The 14,358-nt window shown below is 41.4% G+C and overlaps 2 protein-coding genes across 2 annotated transcripts in view; both read right to left on the bottom strand.

Annotated features, from left to right (window-relative positions):
• Positions 1-201: 201 nt before the first annotated feature.
• Positions 202-14,358, bottom strand: part of LOC107038619 (tubulin polyglutamylase TTLL4) — a 112,572-nt gene continuing 98,415 nt past the window's right edge. Inside the window, exon 5 of the mRNA XM_015257829.1 lies at positions 202-2,306. Coding sequence (XP_015113315.1) covers positions 417-2,111 — 1,695 coding nt within the window. The 5' untranslated portion in view covers positions 2,112-2,306 and the 3' untranslated portion in view covers positions 202-416. The remainder of the gene's footprint in view (positions 2,307-14,358) is intronic.
• LOC107038621 (enhancer of split mbeta protein) lies at positions 2,701-3,841 on the bottom strand. The gene has a single exon (XM_015257833.1). The coding sequence runs from the start codon at positions 3,712-3,714 to the stop codon at positions 3,133-3,135; it is 582 nt and encodes a 193-aa protein (XP_015113319.1). The 5' UTR covers positions 3,715-3,841; the 3' UTR covers positions 2,701-3,132.

Here is a 14,358-nt window from a genome sequence, read left to right as displayed (position 1 = left end):
ACATTTTATTTTGTCTTTTACGATCGTGAAATTTTATTAATAGTTTGAACCCCGGCGTGGCCATTCCCCTTCAATCATCAGCACTCGTCTCTAAATCACTTCATACATCACGATTTATAATTTGTATATTTCCATATTTCAAATTACCTTTAGCCATTGAAAAATGTTCTCTCCATCAGTCATGAAAAAAAAAAAATCCGGTTGAGTGAAAAATTCGTCATTTATTAATCAATGCTCCATACAATATCAAATCCAACTAATCCTAGAAGGCACTCTCAGCGGCATAAATAAAAAACCCCCCGCCTGGAAATCCCCTCCCTCATGAAGTATCTTAACTCTCTAAAAATTTGAACACAATTTAGTCCCAAGTCTTGCGAAAGTCGTCGCTCCATCAGAGTAATTGAGAAAAAAAAAATCTAGGCAGTATTTTCAAGATGAATTTTCTCGTCACACAGTTTCCTCAGTACTTCGATGCCCTTCTCCCTGTTGTCTCCGTACTTCTCCTCCCATGCGTCGAGTAAAAGATTGTAGTATCTGGGAACATCGAAGAAGTCGAGGTATCCAGCGCTCTCGTTGGTGGGGAAAACCCTCTCAAACCTGTCGGCCTGGGATACCTCGTCCTCATGAGCGATGAGATGTCTCACGTCATCCGGCGTGAGATCCTCCAGGATATCCTCGATGTAATCTTCCCGATCGAGATTGACATAGAGAGCTTGCTTCTGCTTCTCCTGATTGCTCAACGTCATTCTGTCAAGCCTGACATCCTGGCACACAGACTCGTAATCATAAGTTTTGACGAGTGTAGCTGCTTCTTTGTGAGATAGATTGGGGGGCAGCTGATACCCCACCACGTTGAAAAGATTCTTCACGAGTGGTCCCTTGACAGCGACATCAAGAGCTGAGGACGACTGCAATGAAGGCGAGATGTTGACCTCCAGCAGCCAAGGCTTCAAATTCTCATCAAGCAGAATATCAACGCCAAAAAGTTCAAAACAACTGTACCTAGTCGTCGTATTAGTCCTAGTGAGAGTATTAATCGGCGGCTCCCCAGCAATCATAGTCTTCACAACAATATCCTTCACCGAATTCCAAAGCTTCTTCGTGTTGATTCCCTCCTTCTCCAAATACGTCATGAAAGTCTTGATAGTCCACTTGTGGCCGACACAGGAGTCAGCGCACTCGTTACTAGTGTAACTAGCTGAAGTCTTATTAATACTGTAATTAGTGAGATGCATGAGTCGATCGCTGAGGTAATTGATGTCATCGGTGTACTTGACGGAGGCGAATCTCACGAGACCGTCGGGGTAGAGGTAGACCCTGAGGGGATTGAAGCTGGTGACGAGGACGTACAATCGAAGATCAAACTTGGCGCCACCGATTAGCAGCGGTTTGGACAGATACTGCTGGACGATGATGGGACGTTTCTTGGGGATCTGCGACCAACGGTGGACGACCCTGATGCCTGTCCCCCTCGCCGACGCTGGGGGCTTGATGATCCACTTCTCCTTTCCCCCGGTCTTCTCCCACACCTGACGAAAGTTGCGGAGGTCCTGCGGGAGGACATAAGTACGTGGGACAAAGCCAAACTCCTTTCTACCGTGCTTGGATATCAGTCTACTCAAGTTCCTCCATAATCTGTCCTTTCGGCCTATGTGAAAGGTACCTGGGAAGTGATTGACCTTCTGGCTGTCTCTCAGGGACTTGAAGCAGTTGGACTTCATGTGCTTTCCCCAGGTGCCTATCCAGTCCTGGGACTTCTTCACCAGACGAAATCCCGAATTGACGACTGTTCGTCGGACCAACAGCGGTGTCATTGTACTAAGCTTCCACTTCAGGTACTTTGTCACGGTAATTGGGAGGTTGTGGCCCTCGGAGTCGTACGATTGAAAGATTATGTATGGTGGCACATTTGGAAATAGACTTCTGCGGAGTGGCAGGGCACAGGTGTTCTCCTCGCTCGATTCAGAATCCGGAATTATTCGGTTAGAGTCGTTGAGAAATGGCAGCTCGTCCTGCTCGTCGTCCTCGTAATCCTGCTCGAGATCGTCTTCAGTTTCGTCGGTGGGGATGGGGTGGGACAGCTCGTGGTGATTGTAGGTGATGACGTCCATGCTGGTTTGAAGGTCTTGGTGGGTTCAGGGGGGATTATGATAATACAGGTGGCTTGACGTGACAGCGTGACTCGTCCAGGGACGATTCCCTTTCGGACGTTTTATTATGGAAATTGGACCGTGTTCTAGTCGGACAGGAATGGGGAATTATCTAGCGGCTTTGATGGACAGATCTCGACATCACGTGATTGATATCTGAAACAGAAAACCAAAAATTCTCTTTCAAGCGATATTTTTTTACGAATTTGATGGCTTCAATTCGGTGTTCTATATGCATTACGATGGAGTGATCGATCAAGACTGTTTTACTCAATTTTTATCATTGTTTATATCGACTCAAGTGTGGATTACGAACAAGTGTCAGCAGGCAGGCAATCAAGTGGATCCATAAATCATCATTGGAGCGAAAAAAAATGCTGCTTGTCCCCCTCCGGATGTTATGAAAGAGGCCGATTAATTTTCCCATTGATACAACTCACTCGAACAGAAGGAAATTCAATAAAAGAAACCATATAATTTACTGCTCAAACGTGGAGGGATTGGAGGCAAGGATTTCTTATAATTAAAAAAACATTTCACCAAACAATAATTAAAATTGAAAAAGTATTTCGTTTATTCAATAATCAATTGTGCATTTATCAACTCTTTCATCTCAATCTTATTCATCTCTCGTATCAACAAGTGTGTATCAACTACATCTAAAGATCATCTTAAACATAACAAAATTAATTCAATATAATTAATCATTAATGAGAAAATATTGATCTCAGGTACGGCAACAAAATCCCTATCACAGACATTACTTAAAGCTTCATCACCCATACAGTAAGAAAATTCAATCCATCAATAGAAACGAAATTCTGATTCTAAAGAATCTAGTGTGAATATTTGAAAAATTGGAAGACAAACTGATTCGTCGTATAAATTTTCTAAAATCCCTAATTAGAATATAAATTCTTCACACATATGAGTATCCGACGGATTGCGCTGGTGATCCCCCGCCGGGGGGTCGCCCGAAATTTCACCAGGGACGCCAGACAGAGCTCTCAACAGACTCCTCCGACGAACTAGCAACACTGACAGGGCTCTGCGGTGGTGTGTAGACACCCTGTGGTATATTAACCGGGACTTTAGTTGCCACCTGATGATTGCCAGCAGCACTGGAGCCCTCCAGCCGACGTAGACAGCCCCCAAGATGGCGAATGAGTTGTGCACCAGCAGCAGGATGAACAGCAGCAGCAGCGGGTGTTGTTTGAAGGAATGTCGACACCTCTTGTGCACACTGAGTGAAACCCTCCCTGAATCTGTCAGCATAGCTGTTCTCAGGTGTCAACGTCAGCCTCCTGGCAGCTCTCAACGTGTGAAGATGACGCACCGTCAGCTCAAGAATGTCAGCCTTCTCCAGCTTGGCGACATTCTCACCCTCGGCCTGAAGTGCTGTCACCATGAGATCCTTCAGCTCATCAAGACAGCGATTGATACGAGCGCGCCTCTTCCTCTCCAGCATTGGCTTCATAACTTTGCGATACTGATAAGTCCTGGAGACTGGCTCCTCGTACTCCATACCCCCAGCAACAGTGTAACTCGTTGTGTGCGGTGCCATGACTCCAAATTAATAATCGAGAATCACAAATTCAACTTGATTCACTTTGCACTGATTTAATCACAAGGTCACAATGATTTGACAGTCAATGAGACTACAATGTACTTCTCTCGGAGTGCCGAGTAGATGTGAGCTGTATTGTGCCTCTGGTGGGGAACTTATACCAGCATTTATACCCCCAGCTCCCGTTCACCTCTCCTTCCATCCCCACTCCAGTGTATTTCAAGTTAAACAGCTTCGCTGCTCCCCCTTCCCCCTCCACCGTGAAGCATGCTGTTGGGGTATTGGGATTTGTAGCGTCAATGGACATGGGTAAGAGTGAGACAGCTGGATTATGGGTAGACCACAAGTAAGGGCTACCAGCCGGAGGAGCGTATCGTGGGAAGCACGGAGGACGAAACGTTCCCACAGATCGCTGAGGCCTGCTGTGTGCGAGCGCACACCAGGTTTGTTGTAGTTGTATTGAGTTGAAAGTGGTGAACGGAGGGGGGGGGGCAGAGAGAGAATAACCAGAGTGCCCCAGACACACCTGCAAAGGAGGGCCCCCTCTCCCCCCCCCCAGTAGCCCGCACTCTCTTTCTTCAATTGTCGTGCTGTCTCACTCGCAAGCAAGAGTGGCTCACTGGTATCATGAGAGCCGATTGTGAGGAGAGTGCGGCAATGTGAGGATCCTCTACAGCACACGCCACGACGCGCGACCAGCACGAGGATGCCTCCACTCTCCTCTCATCCTCCTTCTTCTCGTCCCTCCGCAGCTTTATCTCACTTGGATGAAATGAGGGAGCTGAACTTGGTTTTGCCGCCTCCAGGAGGGAGAGGGGGAGGGGGGGGGGAGAGAGGAGAGATCACTCCGCGGATATTTGTCTCCTCTCTCTGGTGATGTGGCCACAGCTCTCAGTACCCACCTCTGGACACTTTAGCCTCGTGCAAACAGCAGCCAGGGAATACCGGTCACGTGCAGCACAACGAGATTTCCGTAATTACGATCTCGTGCTATCTCTGACGCCGACTACCAGCGTTACGTTGAAGATTGTTTTGTCTTTTCACGTGTCATCTGTTGGCTGGCAATTCAGCTGAGAAATTGCATAATTGATTGATTGCGATATGCTCAGGGACAATCAGGGCAAATTGTTTGATCACGATTGCTGTTGTTTGATCGGTGGATTATGCTTGAATAATTTTTTTCCCTCGGATTGGCTGGGCTACAAGGCGAATTTAACGGGACAAAGCTGTAATCGGTGGATGTTAATTTAGCGAGCGTGTGGCTGACAGACTTCCTTCAGTCCTCTGCCCACTTCATCTGGCTTCCTCGTTTCCCCCGTTATTGCGTTTTCTCAGAGACGCCTGGCTTCGGGTTTTTTTCGCTTCTCTCTCGCTCTCTCTCTCTCTCTCTCTCTCTCTCTTTCTCTCTCTCTTCACTGAAACCCCCGGAGAGGAGGGAAAAAAGGAATGAAAAAGAATTCCTTTGGTGTACTCGTTGGCTCGTGCTACGGAACGTGGGAATATTCTCAGGCTCCGTTCCACCCCGTCAACACAGGAGGGCCCCCATGAATACAACACCCAGGGGGAGGGAGAGAGATGAATAAAAAAAAAGGAAGATACGCTCAGAGCCCATTGTGCGGCGAAGCGTGAGTCCTCTCTTTATATTGCACGCACCTAAAGTGGCTCGGTGTGTATTAGTACATCAGTGTGCGCCAAAACCGTGGTGGTGAGGAGGGAGGGCAGCAGGAGTAATGTAACCTCAGTGCTGCGACGACCCATTGCCGACGCGTTGTGCACATAATGCGAGACTATTGTGAGTAGCACGGGCCATATTCATGGGACGTCTCCTCGACCTCTTGTGGATGATTCTCACCGTAATGCTGATGGGTGAACCCGTTTTGTCATGTCCTTATGAGTTTCGGTTGAACTCCGCTTCCTGCTGGTGGGGGCTGATGACTCTCGGAGTCAGAGAATTAGTGGGAATGGGAGGACATTGGTAGAAAATTTTGTCTGAATTTTCCGCCACGAATTACGGAAATTTTTATCGGTTTCCAGTTTCAATGAATTTTCAGGAAATCTTGGCATTGATATTAAATGTATATTTAATATTCCGGGGATTCTCTGTGCAAGGGAGCTGGGAAACAATTAATACTTGATTTTTCGGTTCAATTATTCGGTGAAATGTCAGGGAAATAGTGAAAATTGATGTCATTTTCTTTCTGAATATTCATGAAACTTTAATCCACTGAAAATTCAATTAAGATGAGGAATTTCTATTTCACTCCACTGAAAACTCATGAATTTCCGGGAATTTTACTTAGAATTTAAAAATTCATAACTATTTTTCCCTAAATCCGTCACTCTCATGGAATTTACTGTAATATCTTCCACGAAATTTCAAGAAAATTGTAACAGTGAAAAAAGAAATGTCAGGTGTCTAAGACTCTTGAATCAAAACATTATCAATTCGATATTATTTTTCACTGTAAATTCCTCTTAATGACCGTCGAGGAACTCAGTAAATCATTAAGAATATAACAATCAGAAGAAAAGCCAGAACATGAGTCAGAAGAAGAGTCAAGCAAGAATGCGAGATGTCTTCAAAACTATTGAATCAAAATGTTGTTAATTTGATATTATCTCTCTGTAAGTCTCTCCATTTTAATTACCACCTGGACATTTTATTTTCCCCAATCATCCGCACAAGTCTCGTGCCACAACATAAAGCAACGACAGTGATTAATCGGCCTATCATAAACTGTTGCGCTTCTGCGCGGTCGCGCGAGCTACCCGTGATTGCGCAAGTGCAATTGCTGAGTCGTCTCAGAGCGCCGACGGCTCAATCTCTTTTTTTTTTTCATTCTTATTCTCCACCCGGTGAAAGTATACACTCTGAATTAAACGACTGATATGAAAACGAGCCGAGCTTCCGCCGTCGCAGAAGCGTGTGCACCGAGAGAGGATGAATGATAATCCTAGGCTTGTGACGGGTTTCCGATAGGATCGCTGCACGGCTCAACGATTATTACAGATAGACCTTGCTTCAGGAATTAATGAGTAATAATGTAATGAGGTATGGATCACCGGGCTCTTGTGATCGACATCGGGCTGGATCGATGGGGAGATTATTCGGTAGCGGATATTCGACGCTCGATCGTTCTCATTATCTGATCGGTGAGTTTTTTTTTCTCGTGAAGTCTTTGATTTGAGCCTTTGGACTTTTTCATCTAGGCGGCTAATTAATTTTGGTAAAAATTCCGGTGAGTCGACGGAATTCTAGATGACAGATCATATGATAAGTCTGTTTTCCTCCTTCTGCTTCCGAATGAAAGTTTTTTAATTATTAAAATTAAAGTTTCGAATTTTTTATGCAAAAACACCGAAAATATGCAATTTGCTGAATAATTTATAATTTCACATGTAGATATTGTTGATGAGCCCTCGACACTAATCAAAATTTAATTGATATATTAATTTGTAGAGTTTCCGAATTTCTTCATAAATCGGTTGTCCCACGACAACTATTCATCATTGTTTCGATGAAGCGGTACATTTTAATGAATATCTTGGAATCTAAGAGAGATAGCAAAATTTTTCTCATTACCTTTTTTATAACCCTCAATTGGCTCTACAAAAAAGATCGTGACAAAAATTTTCCTATCTCTCTTAGATTGCGAGATATTCGGTAAAAACTGGGCAATACTCAAAATCGACTCAACTCGGTTTACCGCTTCGCTACTGAATTCCTTTTGAATTATGAAGATTTGAGGGATTATTCCAGCGATCATTAACCCTCGATAGTTATCGGCAATCTCTCCATCAATTTTTTCAGTTAATTCTCCCCTAAGCGATCGGTTTTGGGACCTGACAGTCAGCTCTCAAGACCCATCAACCCGCCGAGATGAATGACCCAGTGAGTGTCGGAGGCAAGTGGAGTGAAGAGAGCATCCAATTAACGCTCACTCGACAACAACCGAGGGATACTCCCCATGTTCATGAAACTTTCGAGTACCGCATGATTTTCTCGCCTTCCGAGAGTGCCGCGGATGTCTCTGGGGCATAAAAAAAATTTTCCCAAATATTCCACTGGAAAAACCGTTTCATTTGTCGGTTGATTGAGGGAACCAAATGCACTAAATCATTTTTTTTCGAAACGATCCCTTGAGAATACAGATGCGTCACAAATCAATAATAGTTCGAAAAGTTGTCAGTTTTTGAGATGTTTTGAACTAGATATTTGATCAACAATTCATTTGATCGACTGCAGTGAGTGCCCTAAATCATTTTTTGTCTCTAGAAAGGACTCTAAAAGGATTTTTAAAAAATTATCCGAAATATTCAAAATGGTTTTTCGTTCGATTGAGGAAGCCAGACACATGCCAAATCAATGACAGTTACAAAAATAATCAATTATCAAAATATCAAACCTCAACATTTAGAGGAATTCACTTGATTAACTGCAGCAAATGTCCTCAATCATTTTTAATCCTCAGAAGGATCTCCCAAAGGCGCCAAAACAGTAGAAAAAAACAAGAAGTGCGTTGTTATTATCTCAAAGCGCCTAGTTATCTCCCAAAAACAATCTCCCCCTAATGGCCAACATATCTCTTGACACCCACCCGTGCTCCCCAAAACAGCTTGAATTCCCATCCAAAGACATACGTTTCTTTCACGTGTCTTTCTTCATCTTGAAAAGTCCGCCTGGCACACACATACACCTTTTAGGGGTTGGTTTAGGGGGGCCTGTCGTCATGGCACAGGTGGTATCGCCTCGTGGGAACCCTCGTACTCGAATCTTCCCGTGATACCTCTACTCCTCTCTCACTTCAATTTTTTTTTCTCCCCTCTTCGTCCTCTTTCTTCTTCTTTTTCACGGGTTTTTCTCGTTTCGGGGCCCCTCGTGTGCGCTTGTAACCCCTGTGGGTCTTCCAAAAGCCGTGCAAGTGTGTCAGACAACCCCTGATTCGGTGGGGGAAATTTCTAGGAGAGAGGAGGTAAATAGACGCCTTTCTACCGCCTATGGTACATTATGAGCCTCGTTTGGTCGACTTATTATTGGGCCCTTTGCTTCTTTCAAATTTGGGGCTTTTTTGTATTGGGATCAGGGGAGAGAACGTGACTGAGATGCTGCCCGCCACGTTTTCGACGTGTGGCAGATTCCATTATTTGGGCCCATTTTTTTTGACGGTGTGAGGATTGTGATTTGGGCCTTATAATTCGTAGAAATAATTCGGTTTCGGAGATAACCTCGAGTCAGCTGATCTGAGTTGATGGTTCTTTGACTTTCACGTGATTTCAAATTGAGACACTTTTGTAAAAAAAAATTTAAGACGTTTGTGTACCCAAATTTAATTTTTTTTGGGTCTCAAATTAAGACATTAAGACATATTTTTTTAAATACTTCATTGTTTGTTGATGGTACATTGTTAGTCTCATTTGGTCGATTCATTATTCGGCCCATTGCTGCTTTTAATTTTGGGACTTTTTTGTATTGGGATCAGGGGAGAGAACGTGACTGAGATGCTGCCCGCCACGTTTTCGACGTGTGGCAGATTCCATTATTTGGGTCCATTTTTTTTGACGGTGTGAGGATTGTGATTTGGGCCTTATGATTCGTAGAAATAATTTGGTTTCGGAGATAACCTCGAGTCAGCTGATCTGAGTTGATGGTTGTTTGACTTTCACGTGATTTCAAATTAAGACACTTTTGTAAAAAAAAAATTAAGACGTTTGTGTACCCAAATTTAATTTTTTTTGGGTCTCAAATTAAGACATTAAGACATATTTTTTAAAATACTTCAATTGTTTGTTGATGGCACATTGTTAGTCTCATTTGGTCGACTCATTATTCGGCCCATTGCTGCTTTTAATTTTGGGACTTTTTTGTATTGGGACCGGGGGAGAGAACGGGACTGAGATGCCGCCATGTTTTCGACGTGTGGCAGATTCTATTATTTGGTCCATTTTTTTTTTGACGGCGCGAAGACTATTGAAGGAGAGGAAGTCATTTGGGCCTTACGATTCGCAGAAATAATTCGATTTCAGAGATGAGTTGATCTGATTTGATGTTTTTTTTTGGCTGTAACGTGATTCCAAATTACATAAAAAAATGAAATTTCATAGACCGTTCTAATAATCTTTAGGAGAGGGACATGAAGTCCGTTTTAAGCGAGTGTTTAAGGGGCAAAAATACTGAAATTTACAATTAATTGAAAATTTAAAAATATTTTTTCCTAAATTTTCTTGAAATTTACAGTTTTCATCGTTTTTTCCGAATTGAAATCCAAAAAAAAAATTCCGTGATTCAATCCTTGAGTCAATATTCCCTCCCCAACGATCCAATAATAGTCCTGGAAATGACAAACAAATACCCTCGGCATTAAAACGACATTGGCCAGCATTAATGAGCGCTCACAACTTAATACCCATTTGTCTGGAAATAAAAATTCGCACACTCCGCAAATTCCCCCGAAAGACTGTCGTTATTTTTCGGCACTTCTTTCCCGTCGCCTTTCCACCTCCTATTTACATATGTATATGAACACTCAAGGTGAGTTCATAGTCCCGTTGAGCGGATGTGCGATAACGTCTCCACCAACTTTGTCGTTTTTATTTATTTTTTCATTTTTTTGCTCTTCGGTATGTTTCTGCGGACTCCCTTCGACAACTTATCGCCCTGGGATTTCATTAAACGAACGTGACACAGACGGTTGTCCAATATGAGGAGATAATACTGAATACCAATTTAATTTCAATGTTCTTCACTGACGATTTTTTTCGGGGTGTTGTAAATCGAAGAACCTGTTCTCTTTGTCTTTCGATTGAAAATCTCTCCGAGAGTTCAAGGATTTGTCTTAATAGAGTAATTAATTGATTAATTACTCAATTAATTACTCTACCAAACCCTCTTTTTCATCATAATGTGTGAAAAACGTTGTTGAACTCTCGACTTTAGCCTCGACATAAAATAGTTGGTGATATTCGGACGATAAGTGGCATATCACAATGAACTATTAAAGATATCTTTTGCCATCTTCGAACGCTTCATTAGCATTTATGACGGGACTCCATGCGTTTGAGACAAATATTTCCCGGAATGCGCGTGAAATAATCGAATGCAAAATCGTGACAATATCGATCGATCCAAGCATCACCAATCCCGTATTTTCCCTTTATCATTGACTCATAAATTACAATTGTCGACCTCGGGTACCATTTGAGGCTCGTGCTTGTTTCGCACCTGCGATTTCACGTTTTTCATCTTCAAATTGTAAACAAGAATTTCACCTTGAGGTCTCGGCACTCGGCGGCTCAGCCTTGTCCACACAAAATCATTTTTCTCTCGTTTTTTTTTTATTCGGTGAATTGGGCCAGGGGAAGTTGATTGCAAGACCACCATGCCTGACTTATTTCATGAAACGAATTAAGGTCAACTGTCTTTACTTTTTGAGGATAATATTTTCAATCTGCCATATCTCAGGAACTAATCCTTTAAAGTTCTCCTCCAATCCAAGGTAATTCATGAAATGTCGATGGAGGAAAAAATTTTATCGAGAAAATTCATTTATAACATTTTTTTTTTCTTTTGCAATTTTATTATTGCATTATATTATCATCTCTAAAAAGTTATTATTTTTCTCAATGTATATTTTTATAAATGAATCGAATATTTAAAAAAACAAAACTTTGAATTTAAACAAAAATTGATTGTTTTTCATTCTCGGAACCGATATAATTGACGGAAAAAAATTCAATTTTGTGAAATGTAAAAACAAATTGTTCTTTTGCGTTTAAATTTCACATTTTTCATTTTTGAATTTTTTTTGTGGGAAAAAAAATAAAAATTTCATGAAATGTAAAAAAAAGTTTTGTGCAAAAATCTGATATATGCTATATTCTGTTGTATTTTGCAAGAAAAAAAAAAATTACGCACATTGAAATCCCCTGGTCGTATTGCCCGCAAGTGTCCCACCAGCCGCAACAAGCCCTCAAGTCACGTAATTATAATCTCTCTCTTTCGAAAAATAAAGAATAAAAAAATTTAATTTCTCCTACGTACTATACGTACAATTCGTCACCGGATCGTGGATGCACAACACGACACGTCCTCCAACGGCCTCGAGGGAAATAACACATGCCTTCACACCGCAAGTTCCCATCGATCCAATGGCATTGCCCGTCGTGCGCGATAGCTCGTGCCTTCCCTTCGTTCATTTCTCGGTTTTTTACATTTTTTTATTCTCTCCTTCAACTTCTTATTCTCTTTAAACAGTGTATAGGCCTCTCTCTATTTACACCGCGTCGATCGAATTTCCGTGGTTGGCTTTCATGCAGGCAACTTTATTTTCCCTTCACGCTGAGCCCGAGAACGTGATAAGCATGGGGGAATCGAATGAATGAGAATAAAAAATGAGATAAAGGGAAGTAAATTCTTGGGGATTTTTTTTCCGCTGTAATGTGCAATTAAAATTTCTACGGCCAAGAGGAACTCCAATGTTCCCATCGTTTTTGGGATATCAGTGACGTGAATTGGAAATTTGAATGGGTATTACCATGGTAATATCAAGTAATAAGTGTCTTTAGAAGCGAATACACGTAGGGAGGATTTAATTTGAGAAGAATTATGTGGGAAATGACGGGAAAAAAATTTTGTTGTGCAATGGGAGAAAAAATTAGCTCAACCGATAAACTATGCTCCACGTGGAATATTTGATAGTGGAATAAGGGAAATTACTTGAGGAAATATCAATAATAGTTCATCATGGAAAACTGAATTTTATTGAATTTTGAAGATGAATGGGAACTTTCATGAATGATGTGATCTTAAATTGAATTTTTCCGCAGACCTGATTTTTTTATTAATATATAAATGCATTCCTAAAACTCCAATTTACCATTAAAATCTGCAATTCTATAATTTTCCCCTAAAAAAAATCACCAGTGAAATTTCAATTTTTTTTTTGAAATTGCAAGTTACACTATTAGGAAAAAAAATAAAATTTCATGGACAGTTGACTACTAATTTTCAGAACAGTGACAGTGAATGCGATTTAGGGGGAAAAAATAATGAAATTTCAAGTTTCACTGAAAATTAAAAAAATTTATTTACCGGAATTTTCTGGTTTCCCATTTATTTTCAGGGAAAAATGAATGGAATTATCGATTTTTCCCCGAAATTCAGAATTTTCCATGACGAAATTCCTTGAAATTTCAGTGTTAATTGAATTCGATAAAAATTTCCAAAAAAAGTACCGGAAATTTTTAACAGACTGATCCACACCCTCAATTTTTCCCCCCCAACAAATCAATTTTTTCCCCTCACCTCTGACCACGAAAAATAACTTTATGCAATCAATGACGTAAAACCCACAGGATCTCCCCCTGGGGTATTCGATACGGGTGAGGATTTGAGGTACATCGAGAATCGATTCAGTGGGCTCCAAGTGGAGTAAAAACTGGTGCAAGAAAACCGTCAGTACGTGCCACTGACCTCTCTCCTTGAAACACCAGAAACGCGCGGGCTCATTCCCCCGGGCATTAAAACCAACAATGTTCTTAACTTTTTTTTTCTCCTCTTCATTATTTTCAATTCTCGTTTTTTCATACTTCAACTCCTTTTTGTCCCTCTATTCTTCGACGAACGTGGAAAATGCGGTTATGCACGGTGAGCCAGAGGGTTCCCATCATTCGTTAAACCCCAGCCTGTGTGTGTTTAACCATGTTGCTGCGGTTTGTTTTTAAAGACACCGTGTCTCCCAGCTTCCTTCGATTCACCAGAGTCGGGGAGACGCTGTACTCGCTCCTTTTGTTTATTTTATTTTAGCTTTTTCTTTTGTTGTTTGGGTGGAGTTTGTACTTTCGTTCGTCGCGCCGTCAGAACCAATGTTTGGCTTCACGCTATTGAGGGACTATTGATCCGGCGAATGATTTTTTTCGTCGGAGGGAAGCTTTACGATCGTTTCAAATTCAAGTTTTGAATTTTTTGGGGTATCTCAACCCTTTGTGATCCAAAAAGTATGAATGCACGTGACAAAAATTTTCATTAATTAATTTTTAGAATTTTACCAATTTTGCAAAATGGGTTGTGCCACTACCGCTAAAAAATATTGAATTAAATCAAATAAATTTGACATGTTCACAATTTTTATTGAGATATTCATCAAGATTTTCAGTATTCGATCATTTCTATTCTCCAATATTGACGGTTTTATAATTTTTTTTAACAAATGAAATAAAAATATTCTAATCTTTGATTTTTAGATTTTTTCAACTTGTCATGAGACTAATAAATTGAAGATAACCTTTCTTAAAATAAATTGAACATAAAAATTATAAATTAGTCAACCAAAGGACATTATTGACTCAATTTTTTTTTCCGTGAAATTTTGAATGACGAAGTAATGCGCATGACAGCATTGTAATCCCTCAACACTTGGCTCTTCCCCGAAATTTATCGAATTACAATCGTATTACGGTAAATAGCATGCACCGGTGGTATTGATCAAGCTCGTTCGCGCGTGTTGGAGCACAATCACAGGATGCACCGAAAAGTAGCGCAGAAGGTCGTTGGAGGCCGCGTTGATATCTGTATGATTGACTGCATCGGCACTAACCCACACGTCTGGAATAAATAAAACTCCCCCTTCTCCTCCCCCCCCCCTC

Source organism: Diachasma alloeum, unplaced genomic scaffold, assembly GCF_001412515.2.
Source record: "Diachasma alloeum isolate Michigan unplaced genomic scaffold, Dall2.0 Dall_scaffold_00285, whole genome shotgun sequence".
Taxonomy (NCBI): Eukaryota; Metazoa; Arthropoda; class Insecta; order Hymenoptera; family Braconidae; genus Diachasma; species Diachasma alloeum.
This window is presented reverse-complemented; position numbering and strand designations above follow the sequence as displayed.

Bases quoted from the DNA above. Each gene is read 5' to 3' on its own strand.
- LOC107038621 (XM_015257833.1), bottom strand. From the start codon at position 3,714: ATGGCACCGCACACAACGAGTTACACTGTTGCTGGGGGTATGGAGTAC.